The sequence below is a fragment of the Lodderomyces elongisporus genome, chromosome 1, assembly GCF_030384665.1.
Source record: "Lodderomyces elongisporus chromosome 1, complete sequence".
Lineage (NCBI taxonomy): Eukaryota > Fungi > Ascomycota > Pichiomycetes > Serinales > Debaryomycetaceae > Lodderomyces > Lodderomyces elongisporus.
In genome coordinates, this window is record NC_083673.1 from 3,529,594 (window position 1) to 3,547,387 (window position 17,794).

A 17,794-nucleotide genomic window follows, 5' to 3' on the forward strand; every position below is an offset into this window, starting at 1 on the left:
AATGTGAGAAGTAGTAGTGGTAGTGGAAGTAGTAGTGGTAGTGGAAGTAGTAGTAGTAGTGAAAAGTCGTAGTGAGAAACGAAAATTGTAAGAACAATTTAATGTAGAATACCGGATTCTTAAGCATAGTCTTTTTTGAAAAATTCTTCTACAAATGTAATCTCTTTTTTTTTTTTCTTTTTGGTTTTTCCCTCTAAACGATGATACGTATATTGTATATATTAAAATCTCTATTTTACCAATATCTAATCCAAGTAAGTTTTGCAAACTCAACCAATTTTAACTAGCTAACTCATTATAGCTCAACATGTAAGGATCAAAATAAAAGATATAAAGAACAAAGCTAGCAAAATAAAAAAAACAAGGAAAAGAATTTGCAATTGGATTTATTAAGTAAGGTCACCTTACTTTTTCTCCTCTTTGGTTAAATCACTAGTATAGTTAGTATTTTGTTACTAATCAGATAATAATCTCATATTATGATGAACATACTTGATGAATTTCTCCAAATCGAAATCGTCTTCCTTTGGTGCAGCTGGAACTGGCTTGGGAGCTACATTCTTCTCTTCCTTTTTAAACAATTGAGGAATGGTCACACCTGCGACAACTGTTGATAAAGTGAGGATAGATAACTATGGCAATGTTTCATGTTAGTACCAAATATATCCTTTTATGTTCTTTCAAATATATTTCCATTCGCATTCTGTATAATGTTTGCGTTATTCACCCTCTACTCCTCGCTGTAAATAGGTCTAGTTCGCCTCAATTGGGTTGACATACAATGTGTGCTGGCACTTGTTTTCCAAATACTGTGTAAGCTGCTCCCATTGTGTATTGTTTGAGTGTAGGCTGTGTCTTAATTCAATCGAGATTGGATATATCGTTGGTTAAATTTCGATTTTATTCTTTATTTAATTTTTCCCCTTTCTTTTCCGGTCAAGAGAGCCCACCATTGCCTGCGAAAGTCGGGGTTTCGGTCAAAAAATGCTGGAACATTGCGCTTTTTCTACCATTCTTTTTTTTTCCTTTCCTTTCCTTTCTGTGCGAGTGTGAGTTTGAGTGCGAGTTTGAACTTGAGTATAAGCATAGGCATATGTTTTCTCATCATACTTTGCTTTGTAGCACTACCAAAAATCTAATTGGCTTACAAAATAGATTTCTCCTGTATTGTTTTTTTTTGGAACCACACAAGATTATAAGAGATGAATGAACCTACTAGCTATAATAAACAATGCTTTTAAATAGTACATATAGTATTACATATGGCTTTACTAAAAAAAAAACTTGCAATGAAAAGTTTTGGAAGCAGATCTCTCTTTTGTCTTTATTCGCTTTTATTTTTTTCCTCATCTGTATGGGCTAACGTCCAATAGCTTTCTAAACCAAACTTTCTCAACACTTTTAGTGCCTCTTCGTCATCTCGCGAATGCATTATACTCCATTTGCCAAAATGAAGCTCCTCGATTGTGGCGTCCCAAAGAAGTCTACACTCGTTATTGGGGTCGTTTTCATCCCATTTGATTCTGTGCATCACTAATTTCTTGTAATGTTTCAATGCTTTTTCTCCACCTTCAACAATTACCAAATTGAACTTTGGGTTCTTCAAACATATACCAAATAAGTTATCCTGTTGCGCATTCTTGTCTATCTTAAACATATCCTTTGGGTTATCTAGTTTGAGGATTCTAAACACAGCTGTATGCAAGCCTTGTGCTAAATCTTTCTCCTGTTTCGCAAACAACTTAGCATGCTTCTCTTCCTTTGTAAGTTTCCTTGCCTCGTTTTCAGCCAAATGCTTCAGTAGTCGCTCCTCTACCTGTTGTCTTACTTTCTTCTCCACTGCTGTTGGGTCCCGTATTGCTTCATTAGTCAAGACATTCATCAAGTTGGAAAGCTTGACTTTGGGCGGAGGCGGTGGATCCAACCCAAGCTTGATACGATCCTGCTTTTCTTTGTGTCTGATCTGTCTATCATTCTTTCTCATTCTTTTGCGCTCCTTCGCAGTAAGAAACATCGGTTTCAAGTCGTTGAGGTCGCTCGTTTTCGACTCCCAAATTGCTTGCAACATTGGTGGATGCTGTATATAATAAGTTATGGGCTGCTCTTCACTTTCTAGTAAAAGTCGACTCTCATCGTTGATCTTAGAGTAGTTGTTATCTCGAAGGTAGGATCGGTCCCACCATTCAATTAATGGTGGATATTTCGGTGTGTACAACTCCTCATTCAAAACCTTGTCAGGTAATAATCCTTGTTTTAACAATTCATCCTGGATCTGTCTTTCCTCCTCTTCAACTTGGAGCTTTTCACGAAGCTTTTCAGCTTTTGCCACATACTTTCCTTTCGGGACAAACCTCAAAGGTCGTGGCTTGTGCAGAGGTAGTGAGCTTGAATTGCTGACGTACGGGTTATAAGCTGCTGGGTCAAACCATTTATTCTGCAGCAGTCGTAATGGATTTTTACTGCTCACTAAACTATTATAGCTGCTGCTATTATTATTGTTGTTGTTGTTGTTACTGTTATTGTTATCGTTGAAATTTCGGAGCAATGGATGCAATTCGACATCTAAACCTCTACCGGATTTGGGCTTTTCTTGTTGAAGATATGGATTATCTTGCAAGTTGGTATAGGAGTGATCCAATGAATGGCCCTTGAGTTTTTTGTTAGAATCGGAATCATGTTTGCTTTCCAGTGACCGTTTGCTAGACATTGGATGATTAGTACAGTCAATGTGATTTGACTAAATGAACATGTGAATGTGTGACTGGATGAATTTATGTATTTGAAGAGGTTATAAGAAATGGCAATAAGTTACGAAGTTACACAATACCACCATGCTCATCCTCCCTAAGAATGAGTATAAAGTATAGCATATAAAGATTAGTCAATAAAATGACAAATAAACTGCAAATTGCTAACTCCAAACTGCAACAAAATCATCAACATTTGAAATAAGCACCAAGTAATATAATCAATTGCAGAGAAAGAATATCAAATTTATCTATGCTATCAATCATACGTTTTCTTTCTCATCATCTCGAAATGATGTGTCGTTTTCTTTGTTAACTGTTTTTCGTTTGTTGTACTATTTCTTGTGCTTTTTTTTTTTCTTCTCTCTCTAAATTTTTATTTTTCGTTTTGCTATCTGCAAAAAAAGAAAAACGGAACAGAAGAAGAAGAAGAAAAAAAACGAAAGTAAAGCAAACCAGGACCCTCACACAAAAGTAAAAGCATTCTCTAATTCCTTCGCTCTCTGACAATCTCTTGCTCTAGATTTCTCTTGTGCACTCTTCCTCTCTTCCTCTTTCCCTCTTTCTCCCTCTCCTTTCAAGATCGCTTCCATCATATTTTACTAGCAACACACAATTCTACTCGCTACCACCACCACCACCACTACAACCACCACTAAAACTTTCGACTACACACAGTTTCCATTTAATTTTTTCACTGCAACATGAAGATTAAAGAGAGAGATTATATTCGTCGAATGGAGGAGATGGACGAGTCTGTTCGTCATCTCCTCGACGAGCTAAAGAGCGCTAGTGATTCGGATTTTCCCATCAAATTGATGGCAAATGTGCATTGGAACCGCGCAAGAGGTGATCTCTTGCATTGGGTGCCAGTGCTCAATAGAATTGATCTGATATTGGAGAAATACATTACGGAGTACGGTTTGGAAAGCGATTATCCCAAGTTGAGGTTGATTTCAAGTAAGGATTCCAAAGTGATCTGCGCGTGTTTGGCATTTACAAAGACACTTTTGAAAAATTGCTCAGACAACCAGATTTACTCAAGTACAGAAAGAATTTACGCGTTACTCAACACCCCAACATCAGACGTTAGATTAAAAGCTCTAGAAGTTGCCGTGATTTTTGGCGAGAGATACGCCAATGCCGGCTCTTCTAGGTTCTCACCACCGAAAAATGTAAAGGAAAAAGTCTTGGAACTTGCCAAGTCTTACCCCCCATTAGTACCACCAGACTGTCCAGTACGTGCGGAGGACGAGCGAAACAAGAGTCTGGATGGTAAAACAAGCATTGTTGGAGACCACTATAACTTTGTCGATACTTTAGATCCTGAAAAACCTTTACCAAAAAGATGGAAAGGTATTTATTTCCAGTACTACAAGTCTGCAGTATCTGGAAAAAAAGACAATGAACCCCTGCGAAAGAAACGATCTACAGGACCAGGGGCATCGACGGCAACAGGGCAGAACGGCGATGAGGATGGCACTCTTGTTGAAGGGTTGCAAACATTTGCCATTCCGGAAAGCCTGGTTGCTAAGATGAGCTTGCAACAAATTCTTAGCAAGGGAAGTGAGTCCTTACCTAAAAGTTCCTGGTTCCAGTTCCTGATGATGGCGGAAAATGTCAAGTCCTTGAACAGTCAATCCAAGGAGGCATTTGCATTGAGAGAGAAGCTTATTCAAATCAAATGCTTGGCCGTTGGTTACTGTTGCTGTACCATGTCAAACCAAAACACCTCGTTCAAGTTACTCGAAGCCGAGCCCTATATTTTCAGCTTTTTGGTCGACGCCATACTGCCGGACAGTAGGCAACAAATACCAGCGCCAGTTTATGGTGCGGCAATGAAGGCGTTGGAGTGTATAAGTATGAAGAGGGCATGGGGAAGAGATATTTTGCAGAGCATGGGCGGGAATGTCAATCATGGAATATTGTTTCAGTGTTTAAGAAATATTAGAGAACTGGCATCGACAAATCAGCAAGGTTTCGAAGAAGAAATTCACATGCCCTTTTTTAACATGCTTAGCCATATGATCAAGACCAAAAGTTTGTTGCCTCGTTTAACTTCAGGCGGGTTGCTCCTAGACTTGATTCCATTTTTGGATTTGGATTCAAAATACCAATGGACATGTTCTGCTGCTGTTTACTTGCTATATTTGTGTATGTCAGGAACGCCAGATTCAATTGATACTTTTATTGCGAATGATGGGTTTACGAAACTCATTAATGCAGTTGGAAAGCAAGTAGATTTGCATTTAACCAATCCACACTATGATTCGTCTTTAGGTGAAGTACCACAATATACTACGATCCCAATACGAAGCGTCAATTTGCTCAAAAACTTGATGCGTCTTGTTGCCGATCTACTCAACTCTGATCACGGTGATAGGCTTCGTAATCTTTTTGACTCGCCTATATTAGGCAGTTTTAACAAGATATTCACTCACCCTTTAACTTTTGGACCGCAAATCTTATCTTTCACGGTAGACTCGGTCTTTTACATTATCCATAATGAGCCAACAGCTTTTTCAATATTGAATGAGGCTCAGGTTGTCAATACGTTGTTGAACAATTATGGGTCCTTATTCTTACCTTCTAGTCAGTTGGTCATGTCTCTTGCGGAAGTTCTTGGTGCAATTTCATTGAACAAAGCCGGCTTGGATAAAGTTATTGAAAATAATAGCGTTGAGGTATTTTTCAAATACTTTTTCGACTTGAAAGTGGCAAGGGTAATGGTTGATTCCGATATGGCTACAAATGTTGGATGCTCAATTGATGAATTGGGTCGCCATTACTCACAATTGAAGCCAATTATTTTGGACCAAACATTGAAATTAATTGAAAAAATGCCTGAATATGTCGATCAGCGATTGAAAGGCGTGCAACTCTACCAGCCACCACAAGGGGAAGCAAAAGGTTTGTTCTTTGAAAGTAAATCAGAGACGATTTCGGTGAACTTTAGAAACGAAGAAGTAAATAGTTCAAATGATGACCAAAACAATGATTCTAAGAATGGTACTGAAAGTCAAGTGCACAGTTGGGATAATGGTGCTTATACTTTTATGCTCGATAATGTTTACTTCTTTCTTAGCGGATTATTCCAAGATAGTGGTCAATGGGGTGCAGATGCTGTGAAGAAAATACCTTTTGATGCTTGGCTCAAATTTTTGACGCTACAAAATGCACCATACGATTACTTTTTGTCCAATGGTCTTACCGCATTATTAGTAACACTCAAGTATCTTGATGAAGAGGATGCAGAGTATTCTATTCATAAAATGACAGATGAATTGGCAGATCAATTAAAAACAGATATAGTTTCAAAATACATCAACTATGAAGGCGACGGATCCTTTTTTGCAAGCATTAGTCAAGACGAAGCTAACTCTTTGATTCAACATTTAAACACTATAAATATCCTATTGTTTATGTTGACTGAGATTTACATCAATTTGGCTCTTGACTCTGATAGGATCAGACAAATCTTGCAAATATTTGGAGTTCATTCATTTTTAGGTGGCAGTTTGTGCAAGTTCTTGCTGCGCAGCATTACCGAAGAAGCTATATTACAAGCTACAACTCCAGATGAGGTTCTTAAGTTAACATCAAACTTTCCCGCAGATAGTCCGCCGCTCCAGATCTACAGTAGTGATCCTTCGAAAAAAGAGGCAAACACTTTGGGAACAAATGCAAAGTTCAAGAATGTTCTCCAACTTCGCACTTTGAACTACTATTCGCAAGGATATATTTCCCTTGTATTAGCCACAACTGTGAGAGCATGTTTACCAAAGCGTCATGACCACCCAATAGACCAGCTGAGACGTGATGGAGTTGAAATTTTGTTGTCAATTGCACAAGGCTTAACTGATGCGTTTAATACTGGCCTTCATCAGCAGCAACAGCAACAGCAACATGAAAATGAAAATGAACATGACTCAAAATTATTTGTCCATGAAATGTATTTGCTAGTCTTGTCCAATATCATCTTGTACATTTTGAGCCAAAAGGAAAAAGGCAAGGATGTTGTTTACACTCCGTTTGCTATTGCATTGTTCCAGCTTGGGTTTTTTGAAAGTTTGAACAAGGCGGCTATTTCCATGTGGAATAGCTTACTAAACATGGACGTTGAAGAGGTGAAGGCCACGTTGGATTTGAAATATATAAAGTCTGTTCCGGGTAGTATTGTCAAGAATGCATCAAGCCAAATGTTTTTGATTTATGCCAGGATCGTCAATGCTGATGATGTGGCACCTATATCATTTGTCAAAGGTTATTTCCATACCGGTTACTCTTCAAATATAGACGCCGAGGTTATATCATCGTTTTTGATTCAAATTCGTGGTGAAGCTCTTGAGTTGTTGACAAGCTTGGTTTCTAGAGAAAATGCTGCAATATTCAAAGATTCCGAATCTTGCAAAAACGTGCCTTCGCCATTGATTGATCAATTGGTTCATATTGCACAAAACGTATTCAAGGGAGATAAAGAGCTGAATAGGGCTGAATTTGTGCCATTAGATACTCGTTTAGTGTCTCCTCCAGAAGATCAAGTTGCATACTTGATCTCATTGGGAATGACGGAGTCGCAAGCAAATCATTATTTCGACCACCACAAAAATGTACGAGACTTGAGTATAGGAATTCCCATGACGTGTCCTATTTTTCTGGATATAAAGGAAGATCAGTGGAAGGCATTTGCCGATGAATATGCTTCAGCTGATGTCGACTTTAGTATCGAGCTCAAAGAATTTACAAAGGTTCTGAAGATTCTTGAGAAAAGAGAAAAGTCATGGTCTACCCATACATGGCTTGATATTGCCACTTTATATCCTCGCGCTACACCAGCTATTGCCAATCTCTTCACTACTTTGTCTAAGAAAAATGTGTTTTCTGAAATTTTGTGTGAAGCCAACAAGTTTCCTGAGAAGATTGGTGGTGAACGCTTTGCCGTTTTACTTCGTTTGATAGCGTTAGTTTTGCGAACAAATGTATCGAATGCGGCATTTCCAAAAGAGCTTACAAATCTTTTCCAACGTATTCACATTACTCAAGAAAATGTTAATGAAGAGTATGCTCAGTATTTAATGGCACTTTTTGAGCAAATCTTGTTGTACCAAGATGTACCAGATGCAGAGGAGACAAAGCATGCTTCGATCATTCCCAAGACTTTATCTTATTTTGGAGAGAAGGAAAAGCTTATGGATACTATGCTTGAGTCACTTACGCAAATAAAAGATGTAAAGGATGGCAAAACAGCCAACACTATTGCTCGAGTATTGGCCATATATGCTAAACATTATGCATATGCAACTGAGATTGCTAGTCTTCCTTTGATAGCCTCGCTTTTGAAATCGGTCAGGGACGAGTCTCTTGAGAAACTTGTTCGTGAATCTTTGAAAACAAGTTTGGTTCTTATTTTCCGAGGCTCTTTTGAAACTCGCGATGTAATACATTCAATCATGAAGTATGAGGTTGATGGTGTTTTTGCAAGGGGCTATAGACAAACAAAAAGTTTAAGGGCGATGTTGAAGGATAATTTCCAACTTGTGTTTAGAGACCCAAAGGCGTTAACCGATGTATTGGAAACGGAAATTATACTTGACGCATTTAGTGGATCACAGCCTCTTTCACATGATATCAAGGTAACGAAGACTAAGCCTGATCCTAAATTAAAAACATCAATATCATCAACAGCTGGTGCAGCTGGTGCTCCAGATGCTCCAGATGCTCCAGCTTCAGCAAACTCAATACCTACAACTACGATTTCTGCAACGGGAGAGCCTGACCATCGTTCAGGAGCTGCTTCCCAAGATGGTGTTGATAAGTCAACAATAAATGCATATGCAGTGAATTTCCTCATGCTTGAATTAATGGATATTGCCAAGAAAGATGTTTATTCCGATCCAAAGAATGATGAACAGGAGACTACTAGCAAAGATGCGAAAAAGCCAGATTTAAATTCTAATCCAAACTTTGCTTATGCATGTTACCTTTTGCAAACCTTGGCTGAGTTATTGGCTTCCTACAAGCAAGCCAAATTTAATTTCTTGACGTATTCGAGAAAGAAACAAGCAGAAACAAAGTTGAGATTTACTTCGTTGAATTTTTTTATGCATCAATTGATTCCAACACAGCCATTTGAAGATGTTTCTGAAACTGTTGCTGAGCGGAAGCGTGCAATTTCATCACTTGCTAAAGTTGCATTGATGTCCTTGGTGTCAACACAGCTACTTGATGATGAAGAAGTATTGAAACTGAAGAAAGAGGATCCCGACTTGGCTTTGATTAGAAGGTTTGTTGTGGATTTACTTTTGAAAGTTTTGAAAGAAACATCGACTCTGACTGCTTTAGCAAGAGATAGGTATGGTAAATTGCTTGATTTGTTGGACTTGACTACAACATTTATCTCTTCGAAAAATAGGGAGTCACTTGCTTCTGCTTTGGATAAAGAGTCGACAAAGCATGACTTGTTTTATATGACTAGAGTTTATTCTGAGAAGCAAATGTCAACTACATTAACGAGTTTGATTGCTGAATTTGATCTAAACTATCCTGACATTGAAAAAGTTGTTAAATCTGCGTTGAAACCTATTACCATATTGGGAAAGAATAAAATTGATTATCAAGAATCTTTTGCAGAAGAAGGAAATGGAGAAGGAGACGAGGATGATATTGTTCCAGATGATGAAGATAATGAGGAGGAAAGAGATGATACTCCGGATTTGTTTCGTCACTCTACATTGGGAATGTATGATTTGGAAGTTGAAAGTGAAGAAGATGATTATGATGAAGATGGTTTAGAAGTGGTTATGTCTGGAGATGATATTGACGGTGATAGCTTATCTGACCTTTCAGCAGAAGATTCTGGAGTCGATGATGATGATGATGATGATGATGCTCATGGCGATATGGAAGAAGAGGATGACATGGGAGAAGGTGTTGATATTGAAATGAGAAGCCGTGCTTCTGACGACGACGATGATGATGATGATTCGGGCGACGACTCCGAAGGTAGTAGCCTTGATGATATTGAAATCATTGATGAATTGGATATCGATTCTAGTGACGAAGAAGGAGATTTTGATGAAGACGATATAATCGTTGATGTGGATGGAGTGCACCCTGGCGAGTATTCCGATGCTGTTGATGATGATGATGAAGAAGAAGAAGATGATGATTCTAGCAGCTATGATGAAGAAGAGCTAGAGGGTTGGATTGAGGAACTCGAAGGTGATGCCAGTGACGATCAAACATCTTCAGCACCTCGTGCTTCGAGAAGACGTATGGTTCAAGGTGATGATGATCGTGATGTCGACGATGAGTCAGATGGCAATGCTAGTGATTTTGAAGGTGATGAGGACGAAGGGGATGGACTAGGAGGAACAGGAACAAGAACAGGAACAGGTCGTGGATTTGAAGTTAGAATGGTTACCCCAGATCATGGATTGCGCAGAATATTTAATCAAGCTGATCTTACTCAATTTAGTGGTAACCCCGGTAATGCATTTTCGATGCTCGTGGATGGACTTTTCCGAGACAGCAGTTTTAGAGGCACGATTGATTATGACAACCAAGGTCGTGTTGGCATTCCCAGCATTGGAACTCTCTTCGAGAGCATGCTTCATATGGGTCATGGCCATGGTGAAGGTGGCCATATTTTCAAATGTCATATAAAATCAACCAAGGAGCGTTGGTCTGAAGCTGTTTCCATGTTTGATCCACCAAATATTGATCTCATGATTGAAAAAATCATTCCTGGTATTGTCAATAGAATTGAAGGTCCAAGTATTGAGGCATATAGAAAAAGGCAAGAAGAGTTGGATAGAATAAAGAAGGAACAGGAAGAAAAAAGACGTAAACAAATTGAAGAAGAGCAAAAACGTCTTGAGGAAGAGGCTGAGGCAGCTGCTGCAAGGAGGAGACAACAAAGCGAGAATGCTGCAAGTGATGCAGGAGACACGGAAGCAGAAGGAGCAACTGCTCAGCGTGATCCAGTGTTTGTTCGAATTGGAGATAGAGATGTGGACATTAGCGGCACCGATATCGATCCTGATTACATAATGGCTCTTCCTGAAGACATGAGGGAAGAAGTGCTTGCGCTGTATGTTCGCGAAAGACGAGCAAATGCAACAAGAAGCAATTCGGATGCGCGTGAAATTGATCCAGACTTTTTGGATGCATTGCCAGGAAATGTACGTGAGGAAATTCTCCAGCTGGAATCATTTGCTAGACGATATGCATCAATGAGTAGTGGTTCACGAAATGTGTTTGAAGATGCAATGGATGGATTTGGTGAAATAGATGAAGAAGAAGATGATGATGATGGTCAGGACGTGGACGAGGAAGAGGATGAGGATGAGGAGGATGAAAGCAACCTCGGAGAAGACAATGTTGGTGAGAACGGTGGAAATGAGTCTAGCCGTCGTCGTCATCATCATCGTCGTAGCCGTCGCCGTTCAAGTGCAGCCAATAATGCGGGCACAAATCGTACAAGTAAAGCAAAGAACAGTAGTAAGATTTACTTTACCCCACTTGTTGATAAGGCGGGTATTGCATCTATTGTGCGTCTTATATTCTCGCCTTTGCCAATTCCTCAAAGAGAACAAATTTTCCAAACGTTGCATTATATTTGCCATAACAAGCAGAGCAGAGTTGACATCATCAACATGATGCTTAGCGTTTTGAGTGAGGGTTTCACTTCTCACAAGCTGATGCAAATGATGTTTTCGCAAGTTTGCAGTCGCGCTTCCAATAGAGATGGTAAATGGAAGTTGCCACAGAATACCACACCTATCTCTGTAGCCATTCAGTTTATTGAGTCTGTTGATTATTTGCTTGAACGCAATAGTCATTTGAGGTACTTTTTATTGGCAGAGCACGATAATCCATATTTGTCAAAGAAGCAAAGCAAGAAGGTTGGCAAAGAAGGGAAATTTCAAATCAATTTTCTCATTAAATTGTTGAATAATAGATTACTCGCAGACGATCAAACTTTTGCGGATATTTTGGCAAGAGTCCTTCAATTATCCACACGTCCATTGAATGGGTTCAAGAATATCGCAAATGACCAAACTCCGCCCTTTCCATACCCTTTTATTCCAGATGATAACTTTGGGCTTATTGTCAAGATACTTACAGCAAATGAGTGTTCAAATTCGACATTTAGACAAACAATTAGCGCTATGCAAAACCTTTCTGTGTTGTCAAACGCTCAAAAATTGTTTACTCAAGAATTGTCAGAACGGGCAAGCGAGTATGGAGGCAAAATCATTGTGGATTTGCACAAGTTGACAAAAGAGTTAGCTGAGGGAGAAGCAACAAATGCGAAATCGTTTATGAACTTTAGTGCTCATTCCTCTGATCAAGCCAAGTTATTGAGGGTATTAACTGCTCTTGATTACATGCACGAGAAGAAAAATGATAAAAAGGAAAATCAAGCACAAGAGCCGGAGGGCGAGATTGAAGAATTGACCAAGCTTTACAAAAGTTTATCTTTGGGAACACTTTGGGATGCATTGAGTGAATGTTTGCGTGTTTTGGAGAAGAATCCAAGCTTGATCTATATTGCAAATGCATTGTTGCCATTAATTGAAGCACTTATGGTTGTTTGCAAACATTGTAAAGTGGCAAACCTTTCTTTAAGCCAAACGAATAATGTCAATAATGGTAATAATAACAACAATACAAGCAATGCTGCCAAGTATGAGTTGAAGAAGGTTGATTTTACCAAAGAGCCAATTGAATCGTTGTTCTTTTCCTTTACGGATGAGCATAAAAAGATCTTAAACTCTATGGTGAGAGCTAATGCCAATTTGATGAGTGGACCGTTTGGAATGTTAGTGAAGAATCCGAGAGTTTTAGAGTTTGATAACAAGAAGAATTTCTTTGACCGCAAGTTGCATGAAAACAAAGAAGAGCAGCCTAAGTTGGCAGTTGATGTTCGTCGTGAGCAAGTGTTTTTGGATTCTTATAGGTCATTGTTCTTCAAGAACAAGGATGAATTTAAGAACTCCAAGTTGGAAATCACATTTAAGGGAGAATTGGGTATTGATGCTGGTGGTGTTACTAGGGAATGGTACCAAGTGTTGAGCAGACAGATGTTTAATCCTGATTATGCCTTGTTTACTCCAGTTGTTTCGGACTCCAATACATTCCACCCTAACAGGACGTCGTACATCAATCCTGAACATTTGTCGTTTTTCAAGTTCATTGGCCGGATTATTGGTAAAGCTATTTACGATAATTGTTTCCTTGATTGCCATTTCACAAGAGCTGTGTATAAGAGGATTTTGGGTCAACCTCAATCATTAAAGGATATGGAGACCTTGGACCTTGAGTATTACAAGTCATTGCTCTGGATGTTGGAGAATGATATTACTGATGTTATTACCGAGACATTTAGTGTTGAGACAGATGATTATGGTGAACACAAGGTGATTGACTTGATTGAGAATGGAAGAGATACACCGGTCACAGAGGAAAACAAGCATGAGTATGTCAAGAAAGTTGTTGAGTACAAGCTTCAAACTTCAGTTGAAGAACAGATGGAGAATTTCCTTATAGGATTCCATGAGATTATTCCAAAGGAATTGGTTGCAATTTTTGATGAGAAGGAATTGGAGTTGTTGATTTCGGGATTGCCTGATATTGATGTTCATGATTGGCAATTGCATTCTACTTATAGTAACTACTCGCCATCGTCATTACAAATCCAATGGTTTTGGAGAGCAGTGAAGTCGTTTGACAATGAAGAAAGAGCGAGATTATTGCAATTTGCCACTGGTACCTCGAAAGTTCCGTTAAATGGTTTCAAGGAATTGAGTGGCGCTAGTGGAACAAGTAAGTTTAGTATTCATCGTGATTATGGTTCTACTGATAGGTTGCCTTCATCGCACACGTGCTTCAACCAGATTGATTTGCCAGCCTATGAAAATTATGAGACTTTAAGAGGTGCATTGTTGATGGCCATTACTGAAGGACACGAAGGTTTTGGTTTAGCATAAGTCATTGTTGCTTTATTAATTAAAGTGTATATTATTGTCGTTTAAAAATTTTAAAGTTATTTAAATAAACTCAGGATATTTTCTCTATTAAACTCTATTGATTCTATAAATAGTAAAAAGATGAATAAATAAACAAATAAATAAATAGATGAAAGAAGGAGGGGAAAAAGAGAAAAGAGTAATATTTGCAATCACATCTAGAACTCTATAATGCTTCAGCAGCAAGGGTTTCCAAGTCCTCTGTATCAACCATATTCTTGACCAATTCAAAGTTGACTTTATTGACAGCTTCATTCTTTTCATCCAAAAGATTACAATGTTTCAATATCTCTTCAGGTGGAATTGTTGTTCTTCCGTTTTTAAACACGTATTTTGTCAATGCAATTGCGTTAACCTTTTTGTTGCTCTTGCCGTTTGTAGTTGTGAATACGCTCAAAACAAAGAGCCATTTCTTATCCCATGCCAAGATTCTTGAGCTAATATCGAATTTTTGCAATGGTTTTAATTCCTTTTTGAATTGACATTGCACTGTTGCAACCGGAACATATGGAAAATTGCCAACCTCTCTTTTGCGTCCCTTTCCGTACTTGCCCATCTTATTTTCGTAGCAAAACCACCAAAATGGCTGTACTATACGGGTGAGAAGCTTTGTACGTGCAATGTCCAAGTCTAAAAAGTATGTTGAGTTGGATTTGTGGAGGTACATATCCAATTCCAAAGGCGAAACACGCGAATGAAGTGTTACTGATTTGAAAAGAGACAGTGGTTGAGCATACTTGAATGTGTTATACGTAGTATAGTTTTCAGTAGCTGGGATGAATAGAGATGGACCTAAACCACGAATGCATTGGTAGTAGAAACGGACAACATAGGCGAATGGAATTGTCTTGTGTGAGATTATGAGGAAAAGTAGTAAAAGTAAAATGGTGGTTGATATCATTATACAAGCAGGAAGCGGGTCAAATCTGAAAGATGAAATTGAAATAGGGACAAAGTTATGTGATGGTGATCAAGTGTTGATGTGAAAGTGTATGATCTAGATTTTGTAGAAATAAAAAATGAAAATGAAAAATGAAAAATGAAAAATGGAAATGAAAAAGAAAAAGGAAAAAGGAAAAATAGCAAGAAAGGTAGTTGTGGTAAAATGGTATTGGAAGGATTGGTCTTCTTTGGATAAGTATAGAACCCACCGGGTATAGAATGCAAAGGAAGGAGAAGCGAAACTTGAAGGGAAAAAAAAAAAGGACTAACCGGATTAATTCAAATTAGATTGACATTTTGAGAGGTGTATGAAAAAGGGAATTGTTGCGGATAAATTTGTTTTCTCTTTTTTTTTCTGCTTTCTTTTTTTTCGCATTTGAATACAACGAAATAATGGATATTAGTTCCGTTCGTTTGTGTGTGTGTGTGTGTGTGTGTGCTAAAAACTGAATCAAGAAACAAACAAAATACAAGTATACATAGCACATTTGACGCTATCATCATAGACACTATATCAGAATTTATTCAATGGTTGCCTTACAAATAAGTGAAGAAAGTCAATCTGAAGAATCTCTCAAAATTCTAATTCAAAAATTGCAAGAAGCAGTAATTCGGGGGAGGCAAGGAGAAGCAATAAATGAGCACATCAAGGAGAGATATGAGAAGCACTTGAATAAGCTTAAGGACTTGCCCAGTTACCACTTAAAAGATCATTACTCTTTACTTCAATGGAAGGTACAATTAGAAACGATGGAAAACAAATACTTGGGACTAATAACTCAACTTATCAAAGTCGAGAATGAAAAACCTTTTGAGAGGATAAATACGTTTCCCTACATCCATTGGGATGACGATAAGTACAAGGAATTCCTTGACGAACTATTGGGCAAAGTTTGGGACATTCTATATGACAAAAACAATTACTCAATTGATCAGACACCTTTGACTAATCTCTGGAAACTCACTTCTAAGACAAATGATCCGGCGATTGGACGGAAACTTACAAGCAGGCTTATTGCGTACTACAAGGTTATTGCAGACCCAAATAAGAATTTTCTTAACTTTCACCTGAAGAGTAAGTATCTCGATAAGTTATATTACGATGACTTACAAGGTTTCATCAACAAGCTAGATAAGAAAGAGTGTCATGGCTTTCACATAGCTTCATGCAACAGAAACGTATTTCGTGATATATGTGAGCAAACCTATGCTGATGCTTATGAAGAGTGGTTAGCTGATAAGTTGTCGCCAGTGCCTACTATAGAAGATATGATGTATCGACTTCGTCGCCACCCAGACTACCCCAGTACTGATAAAGCTTATCTCAAGCAAACGAGGCGTCGTATCAACAAGGTGAAAAGAGAAAAATCCAACCAATCCAAGAAGCAAAGTAATGCAGGTAGTCATTCAGAAAGCCCAAAAGGACGACGAAGTCAGAATTAAAAAAAAAAAAAAAAAAAAACATAAAAGTATAAAATTGATGGTTTTGAGAAAAAATAAATTACAATGTATTCTTTTAGAGCCAAACACTTAAAAAAATGAGGTATATGATCGGTTTATGATTCTTGCAGTGGACGTGCTTGTTCCAGTATATTTATATAATGAAACACTGCTCAATGAAGTATAGAAAACTAATATCGATCTGATCACACTTGGTCAAGTTAAAACAGAAAAAAAAGGAATAAAAAAAGGAATTTAGAAAAAAGAGGGACTCCTCTATCAATATTACCTTAAAAAATCCCAGATGTGGTATTCTGCTATAAACTAATTGTAAATCTATTAGCATTAAAAAAAGACATTAGTGAAGTAACGGTTTACTTACTTCACCCATAACAATCAAGTGATGAAATGATAAAAATTTAATCAATTCTTTTCTTAATATTTACACCCCTTTGCAGTGAATAGTAACGATAACTACAACAAAATGGGGAAAGTTGGCGTTAAGCCTTGTATCTTTTGTTGGGGGGAAGGAGGTTCGTTTGTGTGTGTGTGTCTGTGTTACTCAATGTTACTCAATGTTACTCAATGTTACTCAATGTTACTCAATGTTACTCAATGTTACTCAATGTTACTCAATGTTACTTAATGTTACTTAATGTTACTTAATGTTTTCAACTACCAATAAGTATCCTTGTACAAAATGAAAAGAAGAGAAAAGGGGGCGGAATGATTGCTATTGTTACTATAGCCATGCAAAAGTGGTAGCTTCAGTTATATGTAAGTATGCGTGTGTATATAGAGTATCTTGTCCTTTGCTATAAACGGCTATACTCTCTATTGTCTCTTTCTTTTTTTTCCCGCCGACTCCTATTCTTCAAAAGAAAAAAAAAGAAAAAAACACGCACAAAAGAAAAGAAAAATTACTAATATTTACACTAATAATAATAATAATAATAATAATAATAGAAGGATGAGGAGACAAAATGAAATTGGAATTTATGACCGACAATAGATCAAAGAAGAGAGCAATTACCAAGATTTAGTCAAGATTTTCTTTTTATAACCGATGAGTAGGCAACGACATTGCTATAGAAGTAAAATGAATAATATACAATGTATTTATGTATATATATATATATACATACAAACATAAAATATTACAAAAAATACACAGCCGTGCAGGTATTGGTGATAGACTGAAAATTTATCAAAGGTGTGTAATCGTTGTTGAAAATATTACCTTTATTGAATCTATTTAATTATTTTAATTCTTCATTCGCCATCTTCTCTGTGAACTTGATGATTTTTTTCATTATAATAATAATAAGTGCGGCTTTATCAAATAATATCACTTATTATAATATTATTCTACTTATTGTTAAAGAAATAAAAATAGGGGTATGTTGCATTCTTGGTTTGAAAAGTGTTCTTGCAAAAACAAGCAATAAGGCACAAGGGAAAAGGAGACCAAAAGAAAAATGTAAAGAAGTAAAAATAAAAATAGAAATAAAGTACTATACGGTGGAATCCATTCCAATATGGGATTGAGAACCAGAAAAGAAGAACAAAAAAACCTTGTTAATAAACTCTATAAATCTATCCCCTCTATGTGTGTATGTATATATATATATA

General features: G+C 37.5%; 4 protein-coding genes across 4 annotated transcripts; 2 read left to right on the plus strand and 2 right to left on the minus strand. All coding sequences in view use genetic code 12, as the record gives it.

The window, feature by feature from the left end:
- Nucleotides 1-1,324: 1,324 nt before the first annotated feature.
- On the minus strand, nucleotides 1,325-2,707 carry prp3 (U4/U5/U6 small nuclear ribonucleoprotein prp3; the record flags this gene model as incomplete). Its single annotated transcript, XM_001528733.1, has 1 exon — nucleotides 1,325-2,707. One exon carries the CDS (start codon nucleotides 2,705-2,707, stop codon nucleotides 1,325-1,327), a length of 1,383 nt encoding a protein of 460 aa, XP_001528783.2.
- Nucleotides 2,708-3,451: 744 nt separating this feature from the next.
- On the plus strand, nucleotides 3,452-13,741 carry TOM1 (E3 ubiquitin-protein ligase tom1; the record flags this gene model as incomplete). The annotated part of the gene is made up of 1 exon (XM_001528734.1): nucleotides 3,452-13,741. One exon carries the CDS (start codon nucleotides 3,452-3,454, stop codon nucleotides 13,739-13,741), a length of 10,290 nt encoding a protein of 3,429 aa, XP_001528784.2.
- A 205-nt stretch (nucleotides 13,742-13,946) lies between these two features.
- PVL30_001276 (uncharacterized protein) lies at nucleotides 13,947-14,611 on the minus strand (the record flags this gene model as incomplete). Its single annotated transcript, XM_061119213.1, has 2 exons — nucleotides 13,947-14,516; nucleotides 14,603-14,611. The coding sequence occupies 2 exons, from the start codon at nucleotides 14,609-14,611 to the stop codon at nucleotides 13,947-13,949; spliced, it is 579 nt and encodes a 192-aa protein (XP_060975196.1).
- A 639-nt stretch (nucleotides 14,612-15,250) lies between these two features.
- PVL30_001277 (uncharacterized protein) lies at nucleotides 15,251-16,165 on the plus strand (the record flags this gene model as incomplete). Its single annotated transcript, XM_001528736.1, has 1 exon — nucleotides 15,251-16,165. One exon carries the CDS (start codon nucleotides 15,251-15,253, stop codon nucleotides 16,163-16,165), a length of 915 nt encoding a protein of 304 aa, XP_001528786.2.
- Nucleotides 16,166-17,794: the final 1,629 nt, after the last annotated feature.